Source organism: Pipistrellus hanaki (assembly GCF_964339955.1).
Source record: "Pipistrellus hanaki genome assembly, chromosome: 6".
Taxonomy (NCBI): Eukaryota; Metazoa; Chordata; class Mammalia; order Chiroptera; family Vespertilionidae; genus Pipistrellus; species Pipistrellus hanaki.
The window spans coordinates 83,319,705-83,345,460 of record NC_140508.1 but is presented as its reverse complement, the minus strand read 5'-3'; the positions used below and the strand labels follow the sequence as shown (position 1 = coordinate 83,345,460).

General features: G+C 61.2%; 2 protein-coding genes across 3 annotated transcripts in view; one reads left to right on the top strand and one right to left on the bottom strand.

Moving 5' to 3' along the window:
• Window positions 1–139: 139 nt before the first annotated feature.
• On the bottom strand, window positions 140–17,588 carry LPIN3 (lipin 3). The gene is made up of 21 exons (XM_084887551.1): window positions 17,447–17,588; window positions 13,593–13,734; window positions 13,295–13,494; window positions 12,087–12,182; window positions 10,866–11,131; window positions 10,599–10,679; window positions 9,552–9,672; window positions 9,141–9,417; window positions 8,254–8,347; window positions 7,941–8,101; window positions 7,368–7,461; window positions 7,207–7,276; window positions 5,469–5,561; window positions 5,352–5,395; window positions 4,082–4,220; window positions 3,059–3,207; window positions 2,787–2,873; window positions 2,193–2,345; window positions 1,922–2,036; window positions 1,743–1,846; window positions 140–1,529 (listed from the first exon to the last, which is right to left on the bottom strand). Exons 3-21 carry the CDS (start codon window positions 13,484–13,486, stop codon window positions 1,385–1,387), a joined length of 2,481 nt encoding a protein of 826 aa, XP_084743677.1. The 5' UTR covers window positions 13,487–13,494; window positions 13,593–13,734; window positions 17,447–17,588; the 3' UTR covers window positions 140–1,384.
• A 272-nt stretch (window positions 17,589–17,860) lies between these two features.
• Window positions 17,861–25,756, top strand: part of ZHX3 (zinc fingers and homeoboxes 3) — a 280,813-nt gene continuing 272,917 nt past the window's right edge. For both annotated transcript variants that reach the window (XM_084887538.1, XM_084887539.1), the window contains exon 1: window positions 17,861–18,521. The gene's annotated coding sequence lies outside the window, so the exon portion shown is untranslated. The remainder of the gene's footprint in view (window positions 18,522–25,756) is intronic.

Here is a 25,756-nt window from a genome sequence, read left to right as displayed (position 1 = left end):
CCCGCCCTCTGCAGGAAGGTGCTGCCCATCGGCCCTGTCCTCACACCTGGCAGCTCCACAGAAGCTATTTCTGAACCAAGGACCGGAGGCTCCCGCCACCACAGGCCCTTCCGGGCAGAACACACACACAGACTCAGGCACGACTTCTCTTTATTCCTTTGGGTCCTCCCCCAAGGTGGGGGCTTAGGGGACCTGTCGATTCCCAGAGGACAGCCTCAGGCCCAGGGGATCTGTTCGGAGATCCCCTGCAGTTCCGGGCCCCACACAGTCCCCTCCTCTTCGTGTGTGTGTGTGGGGGGGATCTTGAGGGCCACTCTCATGTACGTCATGGCCGGAATGGGGCCAAGCCCTGGGCAGAAGGCCACGGCTGGAGGAAGGAGGGCTCCGGACCTCGTTCCCAGAATCCTTGCAAACGCCTCGCCTGGATGGTCATGAAGTCGTGAGGAATGCAGGTGGAACATGACCAAGGAGCAATCTGGAAGTGCGAGCGTGCATCTGGCCTGCACAGGTCCCAGAGACCCTCCTGGCCTCAGTTTCCCCATGGCAGCTCCCCCCCCCCCCCCCCCTCGTGCTGCTCTGCAAGTTCCAGTCGCCCTGCCTCCCAGCTTCTGGACACTTGGGAATTCCGTTCTCCACTATGGTGCTGTCGGGAGGGTTATGGTGCTATCAGGAGGCCCAGATTAAAGCTTTTAGCCTTTTCTAAACTGAAGGTACTTTCTTCCCCAGAGTCGGTGGGAGGGATGACTGCAGCGGGTGTCCGTCCTGCTTCCCACAGCTCCTCGGGCAAGAGTCTGCTCAGCAGCTGTGTGGGCACCGAACTCGGGGAGGGCGGCAGGCCAACCCCACCTGCTTGGCAGGATCTGGGGCTGCATCCTCAGGGGACGTGCTGAGGTGTCTGGCTCGAGAGCTGCGGGAAGGGGCCAGGGCTGTGTGAGGGCCTGGCCTCAGAGGCTCCCTGAAGGGGTGGTGGTGGTGGGGCCTTGTGTTCCTCCCAGATGCTAGTCTGTGCCCCGCCGCCAGCCTTCTCTGTGCTTACCGCTCTCAAGCCTCAGTGGGGCCTCCCTCTTCCCTCTGTCCCATCAGGAGTTGAGGTAGAGTCTCAAGAGTGACAGGGACAGAGACATCGAGGTCTCGGAGAACACTGCAAGGGCCCAGGTGACAGTCATTTAATCGCCGCAGGCCAGCTGAGGCCCGGAACAGCCGCCCCACCCCCTGCAGCTCCGCCGGCAGAGGCAGGAGACAGGACCGGGAGGAGCGAGGTTGCCGACCAACCAGCCGTCCTCTCCCCGCTCCACGTCCGGCTGGTCCTGTGGCACCGAGCTTCCCACCCCCGAGGTCCTGGGATCCCCGGTCAGTCCTGGGCCAGGCCAGGGAGGAAGCGGGGTCAGGCCAGGGTGTCGAGGTCCACAGCGGTCAGCGGCTCCCGCCAGTAGCAGAAGCTGCTGTATTCAGGGCTGGCCAGGTCTGTGCTGGGGCCACGGTCCAAGGGCGGGAAGAGGAGCTCAACCACCTCGCTGAGCCGCTTGTACCTACGAGCAAGAAGGGGCCGGCACTGAGGGCCTGAGCTGCAGCCAGGCCACGCCCCCCCTAATCCCCACATCCCATCAGGCCAGCTGCACCCTGCCTGGGAGGCCTGGGCAGCCACAGAGGCCCCGGTGCAGGGCTGGAGCTGGAGCCCAGGCAGAGGCTGGGGTGTGGGGACACGGCAGGGCCCGGGGACCTGGGGCAGGGTCTGGCCTCACGTGGATTTGTGGTTCTTCATGGGCTCCTGGATGAGCTCTCCCCGGGGGTTGACGGTGAAGATCCGAGATGCAGGCAGGCCCACGTGCTGGTAGGCGGTGACGTCCTGTGGGGACAAGGAGGGGCTGGTGGGCTGCGGGGCGGGGAGAGGGGCCTCGGGCCTCGAGGAGGAGACACTCACGTTGGGTCTGTTCCCAAAGGCGGCATAGAAGGGCTGTCCGTGGGGCAGAAACAGCTGCTGGATGTCGCTCAGGCAGGCGATCTTGAACACCTCTGGCTTCTTCTCAATCACCTCCCTGCGGGGCGGGGCCGGGGCAGGGAAGGCAGCGGAGGGAGGAGGGGGAGCAATGGGAGGACGGCAGGTCAGGTGACATGGGCCCAGTGCCGGCCTGGGTGGGCAGTGGGCCTGCACCCCCCTCCCGGGCTGTGGGCTCCTGCCCTGCAGGGCTTACCTGTGCAGGGCGGAGAAGAGGCTGCTGGGAGACAGCAGGATGGGGCCCTTCGGGAGGCCGCAGCCCCGCTCGCTCACCCACTGCAGGTACCCCTTGGTGAGGTCGGCCATGCCGATGGCCCGCGCGGAGCAGTACAGGAACTTGTACCCGTTTCTGGGGGTGGAGACGGGTGGCACGGAGCCATGAGGGGGCCTGTCCCGGCACAGGGACAGGTGGCACCACCCATCCTGCCCTCTTGGCTTCAGCCAGCTCAGCTCAAGCCTCCAGACTTATTTTAGAGGCCTTTGCAGGGAGCGGTCCAGGAGAACGGCTGGGCAGGCTGAGAGGACAAGGTGTGAGCCAGTCTGCAGACTTCCTCTGGAGCGTGAAGCCCAGCAGTCAGACCCCGATCCCACACCCCAGGAGACGAGTCTTCCCCGGGAGGCCTGGTGGGTGGGTCTCAGCACTCCAGTGACATGGCTCAGCTTCTTCCTCTCTGGGCCCTGCTGGTCCCCAAGCCTGGCTTCCCAGGGCCGGGGCCATGGTGGCCTAGACGGTCCTGTCGCTCCCTCCCTCCCTCCCTCCCTGGGGCCCAGCCCCGGCCCCAGCACTCACAGGTGGATCTTGTGGTAGAGACTCGTGATGCCCTGGTGTGTCCAGTCTTTCCCCAGCTGGGGCAGGATGTGGCCCAGAGCGTCCGACCTAGACCCCAGAGGAGGGGTCACTCCAAGGCAGCCTCAGGCGGCCCTCATGCTCCAGGCCTGGGGCCCAGCTCCCAGCCCCAAGACGGTGCACTGGGGAGGGCTCTCCCCTGGCCCCCGCCCCGGCGCAGAGGACGGCACATTTCCAGGCCTCCCCCCACCCCACCCCCACCAACCAGGCCTCACTTGGTGATGGTCCCGTCGATGTCCGAGATGACCACCTTGTCGTCCCACTGCCACAGGTAGATGGTGGCGCTGCAGCGGCAGGTGCCCTGGTACTGGGTGGTCACGCTGAAGACCACTTCGTTGGCACCTTCTTGCAGGTTCAGCTGCCGCTGGGGCCGGGCAAAGGTGGGGAGAGCTGTGATCAGCCACAGCCAGGCACCGTCCGCCCCTTGCCACCCCAAACTGTGGCCTTCAACCCCCAGGCCTCTCCTTCTCCTCACGTTCCTGGCTCAGAGAACCCGCCTGCATCCCTCAGAGAGTGCCACGTGGCAGAGGGTGGCCCGAGGAGGCAGTGAGGGGGAACAGGGGGGCGGGGGGGGGCGGCACAGGGCCAGCACAGGAGCCCTAACCTCCCTCTGTGTTCCTTTGGGGTGAAGCTCGAGGACAGAGCCTGGCCCGCAGCTCCCACTCCAGCTTCTCAGGCCAGCCCCGGGGCAGGCACGGCCCCTGACAGGGAGACACCGCACTGTATGGAAAGGCCCTGTGGGATCCTCACGGCAGCCCCGTGACATCCCAACGAGAGACCCTTCCCTTGGTCCACAGGGAAGGAGGCGGGCAGCTCAGCCATCGCCGGGGTGGGTCCGGGGCACCACGCAGGTGGCAGCCGCTCTGTGCCGGACCGGCCCGGCCCCCGGGCACCTCCTGTGATGTTTTCAGAGAGAAAACATCCTTATTTCGGGAGCCACCTGTTCCTGAGCTCAGAGCCGTGAACCCAGGGCCAACATGTGATTCCTGTAGGTGGCCTCCAAGGGCCAGAACACAGCCCGCCGCCCGCTGCAGGCTGGTATTTTAGGCCGAGAGAGGGCTCCTCCCGCGAGGGCACTGGAGGACAGAAACGGACCGGCACGTAGAGCAGCGAGCCCCTGTCCCTGGGGGATTCAGAGGCTGCCAAGGGGCTGGATTCCGGGCTTCAGTGGCCGTGGGGCTCTGACAGAGTTACCCCACCCCCGCCACCCCCCATGCACACCCCCGGGGCCCACGTACGATCTGGTCCGAGGAGAGGCGGAGGGACTTCTTGTAGGCGGGCGTGTAGGCAGGAGGCAGGGGCGGCCGGGAGGGCGCCTCCAGGATGACGGGGCTGTCGGGGGCGTCCTCCTCGCTGCTCAGGACATCCGACTTCTCCCTGCGGGCGGCCCAGCGGTCAGCACCTCCGCCCGCCCGCCGGAGGCGCTGCGCTCCGGCGACGCCCCTCGCCCAGGCCACCGGGAGCTGCGCTCCGGTGACGCCCCTCGCCCAGGCCACCGGGAGCTGCGCTCCGGTGACGCCCCTCGCCCAGGCCACCGGGAGCTGCGCTCCGGCGACGCCCCTCGCCCAGGCCACCGGGAGCTGCGCTCCGGTGACGCCCCTCGCCCCAGGCCACCGGGAGCTGCGCTCCGGTGACGCCCCTCGCCCAGGCCACCGGGAGCTGCGCTCCGGCGACGCCCCTCGCCCAGGCCACCGGGAGCTGCGCTCCGGCGACGCCCCTCGCCCAGGCCACCGGGAGCTGCGCTCCGGCGACGCCCCTCGCCCAGGCCACCGGGAGCTGCGCTCCGGCGACGCCCCTCGCCCAGGCCACCGGGAGCTGCGCTCCGGCGACGCCCCTCGCCCAGGCCACCGGGAGCTGCGCTCCGGCGACGCCCCTCGCCCAGGCCACCGGGAGCTGCGCTCCGGCGACGCCCCTCGCCCAGGCCACCGGGAGCCTGCGGCCCAGAGTCTGCCCGGGGACTGGAAACCCCTCCCTCCACCCAGAAAGGGGGCGGCAGAGCCGGAGCCAGGGCCCGGGCTCTCGGCCCGCGGTGCCTCTCTGTAACCAGGATGCCAGACCTGCCGGGAGGTATTTACCTAAAAAGCCAGAAAGGTGTTTTACGGTTTACGCCCGAACGTAACCTGCTTTGGCTGCCGTGGATTCACCTTGGCCACCTTCCCCCGCGCGCCCCTCCCGCCTTGGGCATTCTGGCTCAGCTCGGAGGTGGAAAGGGAAGCAAGATCAGCAGGCAGAGAGGAGGGGCTCTGCCCTCCTTAATATAGGAACCCCCTGTCTGGGCCAGGAGTCGAGGCACCCACTCCAGCTCTGCCATTTTTCAGCTGTGGGGCCTTTGGTCTATCTCTAAGCCTCAGTTTTCCCGTCTGTGAAATGGGGGCGCTTCTCAGGAGAAAGAAAGGGAGAAGGAGTGATGAGGGAGCGACAGAGAACCACGGCTGGGGGAGGGGTGCCTGCACCACTCCGACCCTCCAACAGGCCTCCTCCCCACCCCCAGCCAAGAGAGCCACTCACCCCCGTGCCTCCCGGGCTGCGGTCTTCTCCCTCGGGGCACTTCTCTGGGGGAAGAACATCCAGTGAACAGTCTGCTCCTGCCCGGGCTGACCCCACCCCGGGACCGTGGCCACCCACCTCCTCGGCCGGGAAGTCCCTGCGTCGCCAGGAGAACCACCACCGCCCACCCTTCCGGGGCATTTTCTCCTTCTCCAGCTTGTCCACGGTGCTCTGCGGGCAGACAAAGGCCATGGCTTTTCCCCGGCATCCCGCAAACCCGCCTCAGACTGCCCTGGAGGCCAGCATGAGCCCAGCGCCTGGGGCTGACCTTCGAGCGAGGCGCTGCCAACATCAGAGGCCCAGGAAGCGCACCCTCCACCATCGTGGGGTTCGTGTAAGCAAGCACGGGAGACCCCGGGCCCCTCCGGCCCAGCCCTGACCCCCGACCTCTAGCCCAGCCGCGGCCCGGCTTCCGAATCCTGTGGGTCAGTCCCTCCAGGGCAGCTGAAGGCAGAGCTTTGGGACGTTTCTCTCCCTGCCTGATGCCACCACGTGACAGAAGGAAGGACAGGCTAGAGCAGTGTTTCCCAAACTTCTCTCATGATGAGAATCACCTGGTGGAGTTGTTAAAACACAGATTCCTGAATCCCAACTAAGAAGTGCTAAACTAGAATTTTTGGAAACATATAGGTAAAATTGCATACCTAACTAGTGCTCTAAGACAGATTTTATATACAGAGCACTAAGTCGGTGATTCTGTCCCACAGATGCGCCCTCCGTATGTCACCGTTCCTGTCCGGTGGGGGTAACACGCGCATGTGGGAAATACCGATTAGGATCTGTGCTTCCTACAAACTCAGAATGGTGCGCCCACGTCAGGAGGGCATGGGCTTGGGGTGGGTCGGCCGGGGTGCCCACGTGAGCTGGGGACGGGCCGAGGCTGTCTCCCAGGGACCTCAGTGGTGGGGATGTCTGGGTGAGGACAGCCACGCAGAAGAGGGACCCTCTTCCTCCTCACAGGCTGTGGGTCTAGCTCGGACCCAGAGCCAGCCAGAGGATGGAGCTCAGCATCCCCAAAGGGAGGTACCCGCTGTCTGCGTCTGGCTAGTGATGCTCTTTGGGCAACAACTCGAACCAAGTGGAGAACAATGGGCCGGGGCGGGGCCCTGCACCACTTCCAGGAGGGCACAAGGGGCAGGCGCAGGTTAGGACAGGGTGGCGGCTCCAGGAGGGACTGAAGAGGCTGGCTCCTTCCGGCCTCTGAGCATCAGCACATGCTGTTCCCGCCCAGCCTTACTCATCCTTCCGATCTCTGCCCAGGAGGGAGGCACGTGCCCAGCAAACTTCCCCGGTGAGGCTCTCAGAGCAACCCAGACCCCTCCTTCCCGACACGCACGGCTGAATTTTACGTTCCCCTGGCTGCGTCCTTAACTGTCTTTCTTTGAGGGCATGGCTGTCCCTGGCACATAGTAGGTACGTAATGAATGCGTGCTGATAAAGTGGGCAAACACCCGCAGCCCAGCCTCAGAGGGTCTCAGGGACAGGTGCGGAGTGGGACCTCCTCTCCCAAGCCTCATCTCCCAGATCTGAAAACGTCTGTCCTGCTGGAGGCACGTCCCTGTCGAGTGTTCGTCCCCCTCTGCTTTGCCCTGAGCTCCTTTGCGGTGAAGTCCGAATCCAGTGGGATCCGGCTGCGCCAGGACGCCAGGGAAGGGGGTGGGCTCTGCCAACACGGCAATGTTGGCAGCAGCGTGGGTCTTGCAATGCATCAGCCCCAGGCCCCGTCTCTGCCCACCCTCCGCTTCCTGGCTGAGGGCCGCCCACCCCGAGGCCGCGGCACGGTCCCCAGGAGGCCCCGTGGTGCTCTCGCCATTACCTTGGGCAAGTTCTTCTGGAAGGCTTGGAGGGAGAGGACCATGGGGGCAGCCACGGCCCAGTTGTAGTGCCTGGGGGGACAGAACAGGGTGTAGGAGCCGCAGGGCCACGGAGGAGGCGGGGGACTCCCGTGGCGGCCGGCAGCCCCGCCCTGGCACTTACTTCTCGTTGATTTTCACCACCAGGTTTGGGTCGTCCAAGAGGCCAGGGTTCTGGACGAGGTCCTGGTAGGAGACCACGTGCTTGTTGAACTTCTCTGGGCACAGAGGCAGAGAGGGAGGGGAGAGGCTGATGCATCCCGCAGGACCCACTGCCCCAGTCCCTCCACACTGTACCGTTCAGGCCTCCCTAGGCTCCTACCTTCCTGTGGCTTTGCACCTGCTATTCCAGCTCCAGCAGGTGCAAAGCCACAGGAATGGAGGAGTCCTGTGCGAGTGGCCATAGCCTGGGAGGGGGGCGGGGGGCGGCCCTAGCCAGGAAGTGGAGGGTGGGCAGAGACGGGCCTGGGGCTGACGGATTGCAACCTGTGAACCATCCTGGACTCACAGGATACGTCACAGCTGAGCATCAGGCCTTGGTTTCCCGGGCCCCTGGGAATGCCCCATCCCCGCTGGCTGAATGTAGGGAGCCTGGCCCAGCCTCACCCCTCCGCTGCCCCGCCCTCGGGGGTCCTGCCGCTCTCCCCAGCGCCAGGGCTCGGGGCCAGCCCTTGGAAGGGCTCCCGGTTGGACATACCCAGGGAGATGTCCCGGCTGTCAGCCAGGCCTCCGCAGAGAGACAGCACGATCGTGTCCACCGTGTCCGGAGTGGGTTCTGCTTCCTGTTCGGGGTTGGGGTCCCCCATTGGCTTCTGGCCGCCGGGTTCACTCCACCTCCTGGGCCCCAGCCCGCGGTCACTGGGGGTGGGAGGGCGGGGAGGGGAGGGGTCAGCGGTGACATGAACACAAGGAGGCTGGGAGGAGGGCCTCACCCCTCTCAAGCCCCTGACAGCCCTCCCCTGGCCCCTCAGGTCCCGATCCCAAGCCTCCGGCACCCAGGACCCGGGCACCTCTTGGGGAAGTAAAGGGCGGCGTTCTCAGAATCCAGGGAGGACAGGTCGTCCAGGTAGATGGGGCCCAGGTGCTGGCTTCTCTTCAGGGAGCCTGAGGGCAGAGGGGGTGCCGTGGGCTGCAGACCGAGCGTGTGCTCCGCCGTGTGAGCAGGAGGAGGCCCCCTTGTCCTAGAGCACCCTAACGCGGCACTGGCCAGTGGACTTCCTACGATGCTAGAAACGTCCCATGTCTGCTGGCCCAGTCCAGTAGCCAACAGCCACGGGGACTACCAGCACACTTAGAATGTGGTGTGATGGAGACATGGAATTTTTTTTTTTTATTGTTACTTCGTTGTAATTTTAAATAGCCATGGGCATCCAGGGACCAGCCAGTGCACTCAGAATCAATCCCAGCGGGTGAGCGAGAACAGCTAGCCTCTGCTCATCTCCTGGCCTCTCCCCGCTCCCTCCCTCTGCTCTCCCAGGCCTCGCTCCAGACACACCAGCTGCCTCAGTGCCTAAACACGACACCTCTGTCCTGCCTCGTGGCCTTGAACCATGCCGTTCCCTCTGCCTAGCACTCTCCTCCCCCGATCCTCACTTGCCTGGGCCTTTATTGTTCATGTCTCCGCTCAGACATGGCCCACGTGCAGAGGCAGTGCCTGACCGCGTGATCTAGACGGCCCCCGTCCCACCCAGTGAACGGCACCGCGCCATCGCTGTAACGTTCCTCCCGCCTTCTGTACGCATTGTCTGTCTGCCCCCCACGAGGGCTGGTGTCAGACACAATGCCAGGCGCACAGCGGGTGCTCAGCCCAGGCCTGATGCCCGAGTCCACCCCCCCGCCCCCGGAGGTAGCGTGAGGCCAGGGAAGCACGGGGGTGGGGGGTCCGGCCATCACTCACCTTTCCTCCGGGAGAAGCCCTCGGGCGGCCCGGGGGGAGCCGGACCCTCCAGCGCGGCCCAGCTCCAGGACTTTGAGGCCGGAGAGAGACCCGCGTCCTTGGGTCTCTGCGCCTTGGGTTCCTCTTCTCTCTCGGGGGCAGCGAGAGGGGGACCCACCGGCGCGGGCCCCTCCGTGTCAGGCGGAAGGTCAGGGGTGCTGGGCTCTCCGTGAGCCGAGGCTGCTCCAGTGCTGCCATCGGGGACCGTCGAGGCCACGGGCCTCTCGGCTTTGGCCACCTTCCATCGAACAAGCGGGAAGGGTGTGGGCAGGGCCGATGCAGGGGCCGCCTCCCACACCCCACTAGGTGGGCCCAGTCTCAGTCCCTGCGGTCCCCGGAGAGGCAGGGAGGGGGTGGCACAGGGGAACTCACCTTGGGCAGCCTGCCCCAGGCCCACTGCATGTGCGACTCGGCTCTCAGGGGGCTGGGCTCCGGGGTCCGCACCTCCAGCTCCGAGTCGCTCTTAGGGGATGTGAGCTCTCCCGACGAAAGGCTGCAGGAAACAAGAGTTCAGAGACACCCAAACCAGCCTGCTGCCACCCCCCTTCTGCCCCCCGCCAAGCCTGGGAAAAATATTTTCAAAACACAGTTATGCTTGTGTTGCATCCCCAGAATATATAAAGGATATATTAATATATAAAGAACTCCCACCAAGTCTTACTATTGGAAATCAATAAGAAGGAAGTCCAGTAAAAAAAAAATCGGGGGATGCGGGGGAGGAGGACAAGTTAGTGGCTGTTTAGTGGGTATAAGATTTCCATTTGGAAGGATGAAAAAATGCGGGAACTAGAGCGGGATTGTCTAGGATGGCGGCACAACATTACAGATTTATTAAATGCCATTGAATCGTGCACTTCACTAGGATTAACGTGGTACATTTTATGTTATGTGCATATTACCACCAATTTCTTTTTTAATAGGAAAACAAACGCTTTGCAAAGGAGATATACATGTGACTGGTAAACACATTAAATGTGCTCGAAGTCATTATTTATTAGGAAAAAATGGAAATGGCCGAAACCGGTTTGGCTCAGTGGTAGAGCGTCGGTCTGCAGACTGAAAGGTCCCGGGTTCGATTCCGGTCAAGGGCATGTACCTCGGTTGCGGGCACGTCCCCGGTAGGGGGTGTGCAGGAGGCAGCTGATCGATGTTTCTCTCTCATTGACGTTTCTAGCTCTCTATCTCTCTCCCTTCCTCTCTGTAAAAAATCAATTATATATATATATATATATATATATATATATATATATATATTTTTATTTATTTATTTTTTTAAAATATATTTCAGTCCGCAGACCGACGCTCTACCACTGAGCCAAACCGGTTTGGGCAAAATGTATTTTTTTTAAAAAAAGAAAAAAAATGGAAATGGAAACCGCCTTGGTCCCGAGTCCCCGCCTGCGGCCACCGGGTCCTCACCTGGCCGGGGAGGGCCACTCGCCGTCGGAGAGGGGGTAGATGTCCGCAGGCTGCGACAAGGACTCCTCTTCCCGCTGGATGCTGTGAGAGCCACAGGGGAAGGGATGGTCACGGACGGCACAGGGCAGGGAGCCTGGACCTCAGGGGCTAAGCCCAGAGAGGCCAAGGCCCTCGCCCAGGGTCCCACAGCACGGCAGAGGGCACGGTGCCTGAACCCGGGCTGGCTGGCGTCCTCACCCCCGCGGCGCCCCCCTGGCCTGCACACACCCTGCGGGCTCCGGCCTCGGCTTCTCCAGCGGGGCCGGCTCGCTCTCGGCGCCCGCCTCCAGCTCCTCGGAACTGGAGTCGTCGGCCGCCGCGTCCTCCTTCCACCGGGGCTTCCTCCTCCGAAGCCTCTTCTTCCTCCCCGTGGAGGCCGCGCCCAGGACCACGGGCTCGGATTCGCTGGCCGTGCCCAGCTGGGAGTCCGAGGGGAACCCCGACAGGCCTCCCCACGGCAAGGGGGACGTGCAGAGGCGGGGAGGCACGTTCTCCTGTGGGGGCGATCGGGGGACAGCTGAGGGGGACCGCTCCCGTCTCCAGGCACCTGAGCCCTGCCAGTGTCTCAGGCCCTGGAGCGAGCTCCTGTGGGGCCAGGGAAGCAGGCGTGGAGGCTGGACAGAGGTGGCAGCCGCATGGCCCTGGAGCTCCCTCAGGGGTGACGCAGCCCTGGCAGCCCAGGGTGTGGCCCACGCTGCCTGGACAGACCTGGGCATCCGCCTCTCGTCGTCTCTGCCCACGCCTCCCCCAGGAAACACCCACTTCCCTTTTAAGACTTAGCCAGGCGTCGCCTCCTCCAGGAAGTCTGCCCTGACTACTCTCGGCCCCGGTTCCCGCCCCCTTCGCTGTAATGACCGAAGGGTGTCATCAGCCACTATTTCCGTGTCTGACTCCCAGGCCTGTCCGGGAACCTCCTTTGAAGTTGGGGGTCACCCCTCGTCCGAGTTCACCGCATTGTCTGGCACAGGGCTTGGTGTAAGCGTGTCAAGCTCCAACTATTTAAACACCTCTGCGGGCTCTGGCTCGTGCTGGGCCTGCCTCCCTCCGCAAACACCCCTCTCTTGTGCTCCACCCACGTCCCTCCCTGTTCCAGCGGCCCTGAGCCCGCCCAGATCCAGGGCGAGCCGCCCAGATCCACAGCAAGCCTTCTCATGCTCCTCAGCCCTGGCCACGCCTCTGCCTCCTCCTCCCCCAGGCTGCCAGGGAAGGCCGCCTCCTCACCCTGCAGGGCCCGGCTCCGGTGTCCTCTTCCGAGACACCTTCCCCCACTTTCCATGGGGAGGACCTCGGCCCGCGTGCCCTCCCCTCCCCCCACATTCCACCCAGGCTCCAAGAGCAGATCGTGATGGGACCCTTGCTGGCAGTGACGAACCCCAAGACCCCGCCCAGAGGGGGCACCAGTGCAGGGCAGAGGCAGGGGCAGGTGCTGTCAAGGACGGAGGTGCTCACCTCATCGCTCTCCAGCTCCTGGACGAAGAAGGCCTCCCCGCTGTCCCCCAGCTTCATGTGCAGGTCCACGGGCTCCCCGTTGATCTCGATGTCCACCTGCAGCGGGGCAGGGTGGGCCGCCGTCTGCCCTCGCTCCCGTCCACCGGGGTGCGGGCCTCCCAGCGGGGCCCAGGGACGGGCTCCTGGCTGCCCCCCTCCCCCAGCCCTGCATCTGCTGGGACCTCTCCCCGGCCCAGGGTGCACCCGGCTGCTCCCCGCTCTGAGGGCCGCTGCCCCCCACCCCCGCCCAGAGGCTGGCTGCGCCTCCGTGCCCGCCCCCAGCACACTTCCCCATTCCTGAGGCTCTGAGGCACGAGCCTGGTCTCAGCATCCTTGTTTATCCTCTGGTTTCTGTGTTCCTCTCTCCCTGCAGCCCAGGGGAACCAGGCAGTGATTCATCTTGTCACTGCCAGACCCCGGCCCCAGGGCAGCGCTCAGCAGCTCGACCAACCATGATGAGAATGGCCACGTCCTTGGCACTCAGCGTCCTGTTTTATCTAGACCATCTTGTTCAATCTTCCCAGCCTCCAGTCATTATTCCCACTTTACAGATGAGGAAACTGAGGCTGCTCAGGGTTATGCCATTCTCTGGGAGGTAGCCAGAGGAGGCTATGAATCCAGAGCCCAGTTCTTAACCACAGGCCCTAGTCTATCTCCCACAAGGCTACGCTGTGACTCTGGGCGGTTCCCAGTCACCCCCGTGTGAAGGGGCCTGGGCCCACCACACCCCCTTTCGCACACCAGAGCCCAGTGACAGCAGGGCGGGTTTCCTGAGGGAGAGGAACGGGCCTCTGAGTGTGACCGGGGCCTGGCCCGGGGATGGCGTCACCACCTCCGATCCATCAATCATCAGGCGGGAGACACCACCTGCACCGGTGATGCCACGTATGAGAACACACAGGTAAGGCCTTACCGAGCCTCAGGCCTGATGGTCCCACTACGCTGCTTTTAGGGGGAAATAGGAACCCCTCAGACCATAAGCCCCAGACTAACCTGAAACCATCCAAGAAAACACAGAGGGCCGGAAGCCCGTCCGGAGGGCGGATCCCCCACCGAAGGGAGGCCCGGGCGCTCTCCTGGGAGCACGGTGGCTGCCCCGGCCCCATAGCCCACCTGGCCCCGGCCCTGACCCCCGGCCGCCGCGGCCCTTGGCAGCCGCCAGCACTCACCACCTTCTCCCGGGACCGCAGGACACCCAGCTTGCCGAAACGCACGTGGAAGGGCGAGCATCGGAAGGAGCCGTCCACCTGCCTCACCACCAGCACGTCGATGCAGCCGCTCAGCGTGGCCGGGTTCAGGCCCTGGTACAGCTCCTTCACCGTCCCAAACACGGTCCCCGCCAGCTGGCCCACGTAGTTCATGGCTGGGGCTGGCGAAGGGAGGCTGTGCTGGGACCGAGGCCCGGGCCCCGCCCACCCGCTCACCCCCTCCCGTGGGGAGACTCTGCATCCTGAGCCCCCAGCTTACAGCGTGTCGCCCTCGGAGCGCCTTCGAAGTCACGGGCTGGGAGGGGTGCCAGCGGACGTGGGTTCCAGCGCGGGCTCGCCTACCGACCGGCCGCGAGGCTCCCGGCCGGCTGCCTCCCTCCTCCGGGTGCCGAGCCCTGCATCTGTGGAATGAGGGCACAGGGTAAGGCGGCCTGGGCTTCGCCGGGCCTCCGAATGCCATGAGTAATGATGATGACCGCAGTGCTCAGCGACAGGGCCCAGCTCCTCGTCACAACACCCTGCCGGCGTGGCCGCGTGGGTGTCATTATCCCTGTTTACAGACACGCCAGCGGAGACTCAGAGAGGCGGGGTGCACTGCCCGGGCCCTCACAGCCAGGAAGGAGAAGGGCGGAGATGGGGCCCCAGCACCCCAGGAGGCCCCACTGTGGGAACAGGAGGAGGCGGGCACCCCTCCCTGGGGTGCACGGGGAGCAGCCTCATGACGTAGCAGGCCCTGGCCCCTATGCGTAACAGGCAACGGCCCTAAAGGCAGGTATCCTCCCAGGAAATGAGGAGACAGGCGGCTCAGTTTTTATGCCTGAGAAATGGGTTCAGCCATCTCGCGCTGCCTCCTGGTCCCAAGAATTGGAAGGGGCCTCGCTGGCCCATCGTGGCTGGTTTGTGAGGTGCCCGCAGTGGGAGCACCCCAGGTGCCGAAGGCTCTGCCCAGCTCTATCCTGGGGCTCATCTCCTTGCCGCTGTGGGTGGAGGGAGCTCCAGTTTCAGGAGCTGGAACTACAAGTCCTTCCCAGTTTCCTTAGGAGGATGAGAAGTCCATCCACGGCCCACTGCTGACCCCGGTGTCTCTAGGCCAGTGGTCGGCAAATCGCGACTCGAGAGCCACATGCGGCTCTTTGGCCCCTTGAGTGTGGCTCTTCCACAAAATACCATGGTGCTCACATACAGTGCGAGTGAAACTTCGTGGCCCACGCGCAGAAGTCAGTTTTCGGCTCTCAAAAAAAAATTTCAATTGTTGTACTTCTGATATTTGGCTCTGTGGACTAATGAATTTGCCGACCACTGCCCTAGGCCATCGTTCTCAGGCCCGACCGGCAGTCCTCAGGCCACTTATTCCGGCCCAGGGCTGGCCCGTGCACCAACTCGCCTCCCCCTGGCCAGACCTGTCCCTCCAGCTCTCCCACACCAGGCCCAGCTCTGTGAGCTGGAAGCAGGAGGCTGTGGCCACCACAGAGACAAACCAGAGCCATAATGAGAGCCGCCTCCATGCTGGCACGGTGCCCCTCTGCCAACTTCAGCTCGTTGCCCTCCCTGCTGGCCAGGCCAGGGGCCCACTGTGCCCTGTGGCTGCCAGGACACGGGCCACCCGCTTCCACAGGGCACTTCCCTCTCCCAGACCCTGAATCAGAATTCCTGGAGGACCGCCGGCCGTGCGAGACCGGCCCTCGAAGAAGTGAAGTGATTTATCCAGACTCCATTAAGCTAAGAGGCCATAGATGGACGAGGGAGAGATGACTCATATCCTGGTTTCCTGACTCCACGCCACGGGTCCTTCTGCTCCTCGGTCCACAGCTGTCTGTGGGGAGAGCGGCCTGGCCCACAGCCCCCTCCCCGCAGCCCTGCGATACCTGCCACTCAGCGCGCTCCGTCCCCAGCAGCTCCAGTGTCACCGGGGAGCCCGTGAGAAGTGCAGAGCCTCACACACATAAGGTACAATGTGAATCGCTCAAGTGAAAGCTGAGATAAAACGGGGATCTTTGGACCCTGAGCGTGCCACTCAAACGTCATAAATATTTTATCTGCAAGGCGCCTACTCTGCGCTATTTGGAAACTTCCACGTTGGGTTCTCCCCACCTAACACCAGACTCTGTGAAGCTAGGTCTGGGGAGACAGACACACGGACGAGGCGGACGTGTGGTGGGCAGGACTCTGCTAGGCCACTGTGCCCAGGAAAAGCAGAGAGGACGCGAGAAGCTACCGGAAATAAAGGAGCAGCCATGGGAGGGGCAGGCCAGGGCTGGGGGCAAAGGTCTGCCCAGCTGGAGGCCCCAGCCTGAGCTGTCTGCCCTGCGGAGGGCAAAAGAGCTTGGGGGCTGGGGAGGTGTGGACACCGAGCTGGACCAAGCGCAGGGTTTCTCAGCGTTGGCATCACGGGCATTTGGGGCTGGATGATTCTTTGCTGCGGGGGGGGGAGGAGGAGGGGTTGTCGGATGGTCAGCGGCATCCCTGGCCTCTGCCCACTGGACACCAACAGTAACACCTCCTGCAGGTGTGACAATCCAATTGTCTCTAAACATTACCCACACTGGCCTTGGCGGAGAGCCCCTGAAGGTAGCGGAAAGAGCTGAGCAACAGGGATGTCACCCAGGGGACTGTCCTGGGTGACCCACCCACACAGTGTCCGCAGGCAAGTACTTTGCTGGCCTGGATTTCCCCTTCCTACGAAACAAGGCCTCAATCTTTCAAACCCTTCTCAAGCCTACCGTTCACTCCTCAGTCTGTTCTCCCATCCCACGCGTGGATGCCCCACTCTGTCTGCTCAGCATCGGGAGGGACTCCCGTGAGCCAGGCTCCGGCTGCCTCCCCTACCTGCGTCCACCCCTCCCCAGGACCCAGCCTCGAGTCTTCCCCGGATGGAGGGAAGCTCTGCTTGGCTCCCCTAGGTCACCCTTCACCCCAAACCAACGTCTAAAATTAAATCCTTCACCCCCCTCCAAACCCGGGTCAGCTGAATTTCTCTCAGAACTCATGGGTACCCCCCCAAAAAAACCTCTGAATCCCATCCCCCAACTTTCTGCTCATCTGGTCCCTCCTTTCTCCTCCTGCTGACTAGGTCAAGGCTTTATGACTGGATGCCTAGGTCCTAGACGGCAGCAGGGCACTGTGGGTAAGGCACCAAACCGCCTGGGCTCCAATCCCCTCCTTGACACTAGCTGTGACCTTGGGCACGTCTCTTGACCTCGCTAAGCCTGTTTCAGCCTCTGAAATGGGGATACCATAAGGGATGCATGGGCAATTCGTGACATCATCCAAGTAAAGTACTAGCATGCAACAAGTGCCCACACATGTCACCTATCAGCTCCAGCATCCTTACTGGCCTGGTGACAGCCCCATGCACCCAGGCTGGTCCTGACGACACTACGGGTCAGACTCCAATGCACTGTCCCTGCTCACAGTTGAGAGTCTAACTCAGCATTCGGGGGCCCCCCCTGCATGACATGGTGACCCCACGGTTAGCAACGTGAGCAGGTGGGCTCCAGGCAGGCCTCCCAGGGTGCCCAGGCCTGAGGCGGCTCCGGGACATCCACACGTCTCCCAGGTACATACACCACCCCACCACGGGGAAGCCGGGGCAAGCTGCCCTGGGTGGGAGCGGTCAGCATTTGGGGCTCCCAGATTTGGGGCCAGGTAGGGGCACGGCTCTCCACCCAGGAACCGAGGGAGCAGGAGGATAAGAATTCCTATCGTTGTGGAAGGGGAAAACCCCAACCCCAGGTTCCCAGCTCCCCTCCCCACCTGGCCAGTCTCAGGGCAGGCCGGGCAGGTCAGACCCTGCTTGGCCACGGAGACTCCTTAGTGCCAGCATGGGTGGATCACCTCCGCAAGGTCTCAGTCAGCCTGGGATGATGCTGGGCCAGCAAACCCCCTACCCCCTCACCCCACCCCAAAGGTTTCTGCATCTCATTATCTCCTGATCCCACATTCTGGGTGTCCAGGGCCCTCCACTACCACCGCTGAGCTGGACACAAGGACGAAGTGAGGAGTTCCTCCACCCTTGGGAAAGTTCCCTTCTGGGCTCAGGCCCCGCGATCAGGAAGGAGTGCGGGTCGACCGGCAGGACGGATGCGCGGGGCCGGCGGGACGGGGCGCGGGTACCTCTCCGCGGGCCCGGGCGGGGCCCTGCCTCCGGCGCTGCCCCCGGACCTCCGGGACCCGGAGCCGCCGCCTCCGTCTGGGTGCACGGGGCCAGCGGGCAGTGTCCTTGGCCTCGCACCCGCATGGCACTTCCGCCTCCTGCAGGGCCGGGAGCGAGCCCGGCCCCGCCCCTTCCACCGGCCCTGGGCGGGCCCAGCCCCCGCCCCCCAAGACCGCACCTCCGCCCGCCCCGCGCCCGCCCCGCGCCCGGCCGCCCTTTCGCCCATAGGGCGCGGGCGCCCCGGCTCCACCCGCCCCGCCCCGCCCCGGGCCGGGGTGCAGGAGGCATTGTGCGGGGGGGTGGCCACGTGCCCCGCTTCCCGGAACCGCGGGGAGGCGGGGCCCTTCAGATCCTCTGACTTCGGGTGAGTTTCCCCCAATCTGAGCCCCGTCTTCCGCTCTGTCCAAGGGGAGCGCCGCGGTGCAGGAGTTCCGACCCTAAACGGAACGGCTTGTGGGAGGTCTCACCTGATGTTCCAGCGTCACCCCCTCCTCGGGGCAGGTTCCCCGGACCCCTCTCCCTACCACCCCAGCCCGGCCAGGACCCTCCCATCCATCCATCACGGGCTCACAGAGCTCGCGGTGGGAATGTCATAGCTGCTCGGATGACCGTGATGAGGGCCTGCCTCCGCCTTTGAACTTGAACTCCGCGTGTATTGTGACAGTACATACATACATACATACATACATACAGCAGGCGCTCAGTACACGCCCGCTCCCCTTCGTGGCGCCTCCTGGACGCGCAGAGGAGCAGCGGCGGGCTCAGTACCGCCACCGGCCAGCAGAGGGCAGGCGATGACCAGCCTTCCGGCCCAGCCCAGCATCCTCCCCGGCCCGGCCCGCCCCGCCGGCGCGCCCCGGTGAGCCAGGTGCGCGCACTTCGCACAGGTCCGTGGGCACCGGCCAGGCTCGATCCAGAGAACGTCTTTTCCCCTTTGGATCTGGGGTTCGCGGCCTGTCCTGCATCAAAAGACCTCCCTGACTGCCTGCCAGGATGTGGGCCCCGCCAAGAAGATGCGCCGAGAAGGCTCAGGAGGTGAGGGAATTTGCTGCTAAGAGGTCGGGCATGGAGGTCAGGCTTGGAAGGGTGGGAGAGGCAGACTTAGCAGCGCTGGGCGGTGGTGGGGAGTGAGGCCTGGCTGCCCGTTCTGGGACCCAGGAGGACAGGGCCTCGCTAGAACCTCAGTGGTCCCAGGCCTTCCCCCGCCTCTAGGACATCTGCAGAGATTCAGACCCCTGCGGTTGTTTTTGCTTCAGCAAAAGTCATTTGGGGCCAGTCCTGAGCCCGGGGCAGTGTTTGGCTGGTGTTTCAAGAGCTGTCTCGAAGTGGCCAGAGGGCAGTGCTGTGCCACACACCTTTCTGGGGAAGCGTTCGATATAACTGTTATACACAACAGGGAAACACTGGAAACACCGGCAGCCCCTGCAGGGAGCCTGGGAAGGGAGGACGGAAGGAAAGGTCAGAGGTTGTGGTTACAGGTGTATAGTTACTCCTCTTCGAGCCTCAGTTTTCTCACCTGCAAAACGGAGATAAAACCTCCGTTTCAGGATTGTATTGTGAGAATTAGACAGAGTGAACAAAGTCAGTGATTGCCCATTGGAATCGCTGTGTCCTGTGCAAGTACTGATGCCTGTGGTACTGGAATTAAAAAAAACCACACAAAACAACAACACCTCTCCGGGTGATTGTAATGTGCAGCCACGCTGAGAACTGCTGGGCTAAATAAAATGCTAAACCCAGCACAGGGCACACACTGAGCATTCGATAATGTTTATTGCATATATTTTTTTTAAGATGGGACACAAATTGCCTTCGTTGTTTTTTGTTAGGTTGGGTTGGTATAAAGTTAGTTGCAGAAGTTGTATTTGTGACAGGCTAGTTTCTGGAACTATCGATCACCAGAGATATGGTGATTCTGAGGCGGGGGGTCCAAGGCAGCCTCTGGGAGAAGGAGGTCCCGACGCCCACGTGGACTGAGCGAGGCCCGGCCCAGCCTGCCATGGCTGCTTGTGTGTGCCCCGTTCTGGGCTTAGGGACAGAGGCTATGTTCTCCACTCTCAGGGGACACCCACCAGGTGGGCGCCTGCTACTGGCAGCGGTTGGTTTCTTAATTAACTCGTGAGTGCAGGTGGCACTTCCGTCTTTGTGGACCTGGGTGGTCTTCCGGGCTTGGCTAGGTCAGGCCCCGGGATGAGTGACTGTGTCCCGCTGCTTTCTCGCTGGGTGAGCCTGGCGTGAGGCGAAAGGACCCTGTCACCCAGGCCTGCAGCGTGGACCACTCCCGAGGGCCTTGGTGAAGGTGGGGAGGGAGGCAGAGGAATCCCGGACCTTCTCCCTCCAGCGTGCAGGCCTGGGGGTTGGGTGGTAAGCAGTTGGTATCTGACTAGGGCGGTCAGATTTAGGATGCCTAGTTAAGTTTGAGTTCCTGATAAATAACATAAGGTTTTATTTTTAGTGTGTGCCCCATGCAATATCTGGGATACGCTTATACTAAAATTATGTGGTGTTTATCTGAAATTCAGATTTAAAGATTAGCCTTTTTTTATTTGCTAAACCTGGCAACCCAGCTGAGACCGGTGTGGCTCAGTGGATAGAGTGTCAGCCTGCGGACTGAAAGGTTCTGGGTTCGATTCTGGTCAAGGGCATGCATCTTGGTTACAGGCACATCCCTGGTGGGGGGGTGTGCAGGAGGCAGCTGGTCGATGTTTCTCTCTCATCGATGTCTCTAACTCTATCCCTCTCCCTTCCTCTCTGTAAAAAAATCAATAAAATATATTAAAAAATAAACAATAAACCTGGCAAATAGCTAAGGAGAACCCAGCAGGTGGAATTCGCTGCCGGCCACAGCCTCCTGCCCAGTGGTGCCACATTCAGCTCCCACCTGCTCCCAGCTGCTCCCATCATGCAACGTGGACGCTGGCTGCGGTGCTTGGCCGTGGCTCTCCGGTCAGCCCGCTGCCCTGCTTGGGCCCTTTCCTGCCTCTGCTCTTGCCCGGGTGTTCCCTGCTTGGCATGTCCCCTGCCCTCTCCCATGAGCCATTGCAGACCCTGTACGGGGCCCAGGCACAGCGCTGAGTTCTCACTGGACTCTCACAGAACCTCGGTGGGAACAGCATTATCCTGTTCTAGCGATGGGGAGCGGGTGCTCTCCGGCAGGCATGTCACACTCGCGGCCGGTGGGTTTGACGTGCCCGGGAAAAGGGATTCCTCACGGTGGTTCCTGGGCTGGCCGCAGCAGCCGCTCCTGGGGACTTCTTAGAAGTGCAGACTCGGCCCTCCTCCAGGCCTACTGAAGCAGGAACTTGGTGGGGGGGTGAGGCCTAGCCATCTGTATTTCATAAGCGCTGTCCCCCCACTCCCCGCCCACCACCAGGCGATTCTGATGCCAGCTGTGGTTTGGGACCTGCTGCTCTAAGACATGAAGCGGCGGTGGGGGTCTCCCCAGTCCAGGCAGAGGTACAGAGGACCCCCAGGCAAGGTGCACCATGCCTGGGCCGGACACCGCGATGCTGCAGCCACAGCACAGGCCTGGGGCGGGTGGGGAGGGGAGGAAGGAGGAAAAGAAAGACGAGAATAGACAGGCAGTCGGGTGGCTGTGATGTTAAAAGAGGAGAGCTGTGGTGGGCCCAGCCCTGGAGCCCATCGCAGGATGGGAGGGGGCAAGTCCAGCTTTCCTGAGTAGATGTCTCAGCCTGAAAAAAAATAAAAAAATAAATAACAAGGACTTTGGCGAAGAAGGGTGGGAACCATGGTCCCCGTGTAGGGTCTGGTTTGTACAAGGTCCTGGGGGTGGCTCACTCCTGAGGACGGAAAGGGAAGCGGGGTGGGTGGGGGGTGGGGTGGGGAGGACACTGATTGGGTCCAGGTGCTCAGAGCGGATGAAGCGTTGATGGGCGCTGAGTGAAAGCCCTCTGGCTTCCAGGCGGAGTGGGCACTAGGGAAGACGGGCATGGGGGACTCGGGGAGCCAGGCCGCCCCCCACCTCTAGACCCAGGCTGCCTCTAGGACTTCTGCAAAGATTCAGACCCTTTGGCAGCGGTGGGCAGGGGCGTGGGTCCAAAGCTGAAGGTTGAGGAAGCAGAGCCATCCCCGACGGCCCCGCCCTCCTGGCCCGCCCCCTGCCGCAGGCCAGAGGAGGCCAGACTTCTCTTGGGCTTGGCTCTTCTGTCAGCCCCACTGCCCTGCTTGGGCCCTTTCCTGCCTCTTCTCCTGCCCAGGTGTTCCCTGCTTGGCATGTCTCCTGCCCTCTCCCATTAGCCATTGCAGACACTGTATTGGGCCTGGGAACCCTGGGCTGAAGGGCCGGAGACTTCTGTGCTGGTCCCTCCTCCTTGCACAGAAGCCTTTGGTGCCAGCCTGGCCAGGCTGCCTGGCAGCGTGGGCTGCGGCTGGGCAGTTCCTGGCTCCGGCTGTCCTTCCCAGAAAAACTTCAGTTTGACCGAAACCCTTTGAACCCGCGGGTGATTTCCAGCCTGGGGAAGCATCCTGAGAGATCATGAAGCATGGCATGGAGTGGAGCGTTCTGGGCATTTGAAAATCCCTGTAGGACTTACCAGCTGCCCCATGAACTTGATCTTCAGCAGCAAAGGAACCTTCTGTTCTTCCTCTTCTTATTTGAGGATACCCTCGGCTCCCCGCTCTGCGTCTGGCGTTCAGGATCGTGCCTCATCATGCTTTCCAGTTCAGGAGGGGCTAGCATGGTGCTCTTCCCTTACACATAGGCTCAAAAATGTCGTTTACCCGAAACCGGTTTGGCTCAGTGGATAGAGCGTCGGCCTGCGGACTGGAAGGTCCCGGGTTCGATTCTGGTCAAGGGCATGTACCTTGGTTGAGGGCACATACCCGGTAAGGGGTGTGCAGGAGGCAGCTGATCGATGCTTCTCTCTCATCGATGTTTCTAGCTTTCTATCCCTCTCTCTTCCTATCTGTAAAAACTCAATAAAATATATTTTTTTAAAATCGTTTAGGGGAGGATCAATTTATGCTCAGCCTTGAATGATAAGTCGACGGAGGTTATACAAGAGAGCTTACTTAAATCAGCCTTCGGAGACTCCTGCCCTGTGGTGTCCTTCTCTAAGGCTGCCAGACCCTCATCTGCCAGTGCTTTATGTGATTCCAGCCGCTCCCAGCATCCCTCTCACTGACTCCATATAATTCTGTGTCTTTGGCAAGACTTCCTTCTGCAGCTACAACTTAGATGTACGCCCAACAGCCCGGGTAGAATTTAGGGCATCAGGAGGGGACAGTAGTCACAGATTGAAAGCTCCACACGTTCCCAGTTTTATTGAGGTGTGACTGGCGTTCAGTACACCACACACGCTTCATGTGTGCCTTTGAGTTTTGACAGGTGTAGATACCCATGAGACCATCGCCATGCTCAGCAGTTTCATTTTGTTCTCTTGCATCCTACTCTCAGAGGTCAGAAACACCTGACGGGGATGCCGTTAGAACCAAAGTCAGTTCTGGTTAGATCTCTGCTCAGAACCCGCCCGTGGTTCCCGGTCTCCCACCTCTCTGCTCTCAGCTCCCTCTCAGCGCCCCCGCACTGCCTGCAGCCGCCACATTCACCTCCTGGTTGGTTCTCAGCACACCAGGCACACTGCCCCCTCTGCCCTGGTGGTTTCCTCTACCCAGAATGCTCTTTCCCTGGACACCCACATGGCTCACTCCCCGCCCCCCCATCTCCAGATGACTCAGATGTCACCTTTCTACGCTGACCCCTCCCATCCACCTTTCCCCGTTCTAATCTTTTCTGGTAGCCCTACTACCTTTTCTTATGCTACCTACTTTACTAATTTATGGTCTTTGGTCTTTGTGGGTCTTCCCCCAGGAGAATGTAGCCCTCAGGAGGACAAGACATGGGATCTGCCTGCACCTTTCTATTCTCAGAGTGGTATTTGGCACAGAGTAGGTCTGCAGGCAAGATTAGTGAGTCAATAGCTGCATCTCTGACGGTCTTGAAGTCTCTCTCCCTTGCTGCTGTCTCCCGCCACCTCTCTCCAGGTGGTATAGCCCCTGCCCAGGTGGTATGGCTTGTTGCTGGCATCTGTCTGATTCAGTAGGTTGCCAGTGTTTTGTTTTGTTTTTTAATATATTTGTATTGATTTCAGAGAGGAAGGGAAAGGGAGAGAGAGATAGAAACATCAATGATGAGAGAGAATCATTGATTGGTTGCCTGCCTCCTGCACACCCCCTACTGGGGATCGAGCCCACAACCCTGGCATGTGCCCTTGACCAGAATCGAACCTGGGACCCTTCAGTCCGCAGGCTGAACCTCTATCCATTGAGTCAAACCGGCCAGTGTTTTGACCTCAGTGCCCCCACAGTCTCCAGCAGGTGTGAAATACTAAATTCCAACCGTTTAAGGGCAAACGGGTGAAAAGGGAAGGCGTGAGGAGAAGGGAGCTGCTGAGGGTAGCAGAGGCAGAGCGGAGAGGGTGGAGAGGGAAGGCAGCCATGGATTTTCCCCAGCCCCCGCCCTGTCATTTCCAAGCTGCTCAGGGGAGTAGCCAGCAGTGGGTGCGGGTTGTGTGCCACATGGCAGACAACCCGTTGAGTCATGGGGCACCCAGCCACCCTGCTTTGCGGAGTTTGGTGCAGGGAGTATTTTTGGTTTTTTGCAGCCCAGCTGTCTGTGTAATGACTTCCTTCCCCGCTGCCTTGTTCCCTGAGGTGTTCCAGGGCGACCAGCTGGGTTGCTGCTTCAAACCCTGAGGCCAGCGCCCCTTGTAGGTGGACCTTTGAAGGCCGCCAGGGCGTGCCCTGAAAGACAGGAGAGAGAGCTCCTTTCTCTAACCTGCACCCGTTCCCCCAAAACAGGATAAAAAAAAAAAAGTGAAAAATAAAGACATTCCATCTGTGACGCACGTATGGCATGGCCACAGCCATGTGCCTGGAGAATTCTTTGTCGGCAACCACGAGGTCGCTACCAGATGGCAGGGGGATGCCCCGGGCCTCAGCCCTCGGCCCCTGTCTTGTCGCAGCAGGAAGGGGTCAGAAACTCCAGCGAAGAGACTGGCACCCTCCGGGCAGCGGGCTGCCCGGGGAAACTCCACTCGGGCACATTGTTCAGCACTCTCACTCCTTAAAGCGTATTTTGAAGTAAGTTTGCTTAGATCCATGATGACAAGGAGGAGGTTATTATTTTTTTAAAATATATTTTATTGACTTTTTACAGAGAGGAAGGGAGAGGGATAGAGAGTTAGAAACATCAATGAGAGAGAAACATCGACCAGCTGCCTCCTGCATACCCCCCACTGGGATGTGCCCGTAACAAGGTATATGCCCTTGACCGGGACCCTTGGGTCTGCAGGCCGACGCTCTATCCACTGAGCCAAACCGTTTTGGCAAGAGAAAGTTATTGATGAGTAGAAAATTCATGCACTGGGGCAGAGAGGGGGGGGAGTGCCTGCGCCCTCTCACAATCTGGGAGTCCTCAGGGGATGTCCTACTGACAGCTTAGGTGTCCCCCTCCTTTCCCCGCCCCCCACCCCCCCGCCAACTGGTCGTTCAGCCGTTGGGTCGGTTTGCATAGTATGCTTTTATTATGTGGAATAGCACTGTCTGTGGCCTAGGCGAGCGGGGGGGAGGGACGGGATGGCTGAATGACGTGCCCTACGCAGACCCCATTTCACTGAGGACTACCTGCTTATTTTACAGCTTATCTCTACACAGCAGAGAGCAGCTTCGAATTTGACACACAGACAGCAGACTGGATGGAACTTAGAGTGTTAAGCAGGGAAAACAGTAAAAGATTTCAAAGCACAATATGTTTCCGGTTTTATTGGGGTATGACGGACATGCAGTACTGACATGTTTAAAGCGTGTGTTTGAGTTTTGACAGGTGCAGATATCCATGGAACCATCACCACAATCAAGATAATAAATATATGCATTACCCCCCTCTCCAAGTGTGAACTAGATCTATGTGTATTAAAATGGACAGATATTCAATACCTAATGTAGTAATAAAATACCTAATAAAATAAAAAAAATAATTTGATCATCTGAATAGGCAGTTTAAAAAAGCATTTGCTAAAATTCAATACCTATTCACAATAAAAAAAGTTTAGTTCAGTTTTTATAAAGTTCAACCCACCCAGGTGGCAATGGTTCAGTGGTTGAGCATTGACCTATGAACCAGGAGGTCAAGGTTCAATTCCCAGCCAATATTCAAAAGGAGCCCTAGCTGGTCTGGCTCAGTGGATTGAGTGTTGACCTGTGGACTGAAGGGTCCAGGTTCGATTCCCGTCAAGGGCACATGCTTAGGT

Coding starts and splice junctions, on each gene's coding strand:
- LPIN3 (XM_084887551.1), bottom strand. CDS start 13,486: ATGAACTACGTGGGCCAGCTGGCGGGGACCGTGTTTGGGACGGTGAAG. Junction 8,102..8,253: donor GCCCTTTACTTCCCCAAGAG/GTGCCCGGGTCC, acceptor TCCCACCCCCAG/TGACCGCGGGCTGGGGCCCA. Junction 1,530..1,742: donor ATGAAGAACCACAAATCCAC/GTGAGGCCAGAC, acceptor TCTTGCTCGTAG/GTACAAGCGGCTCAGCGAGG.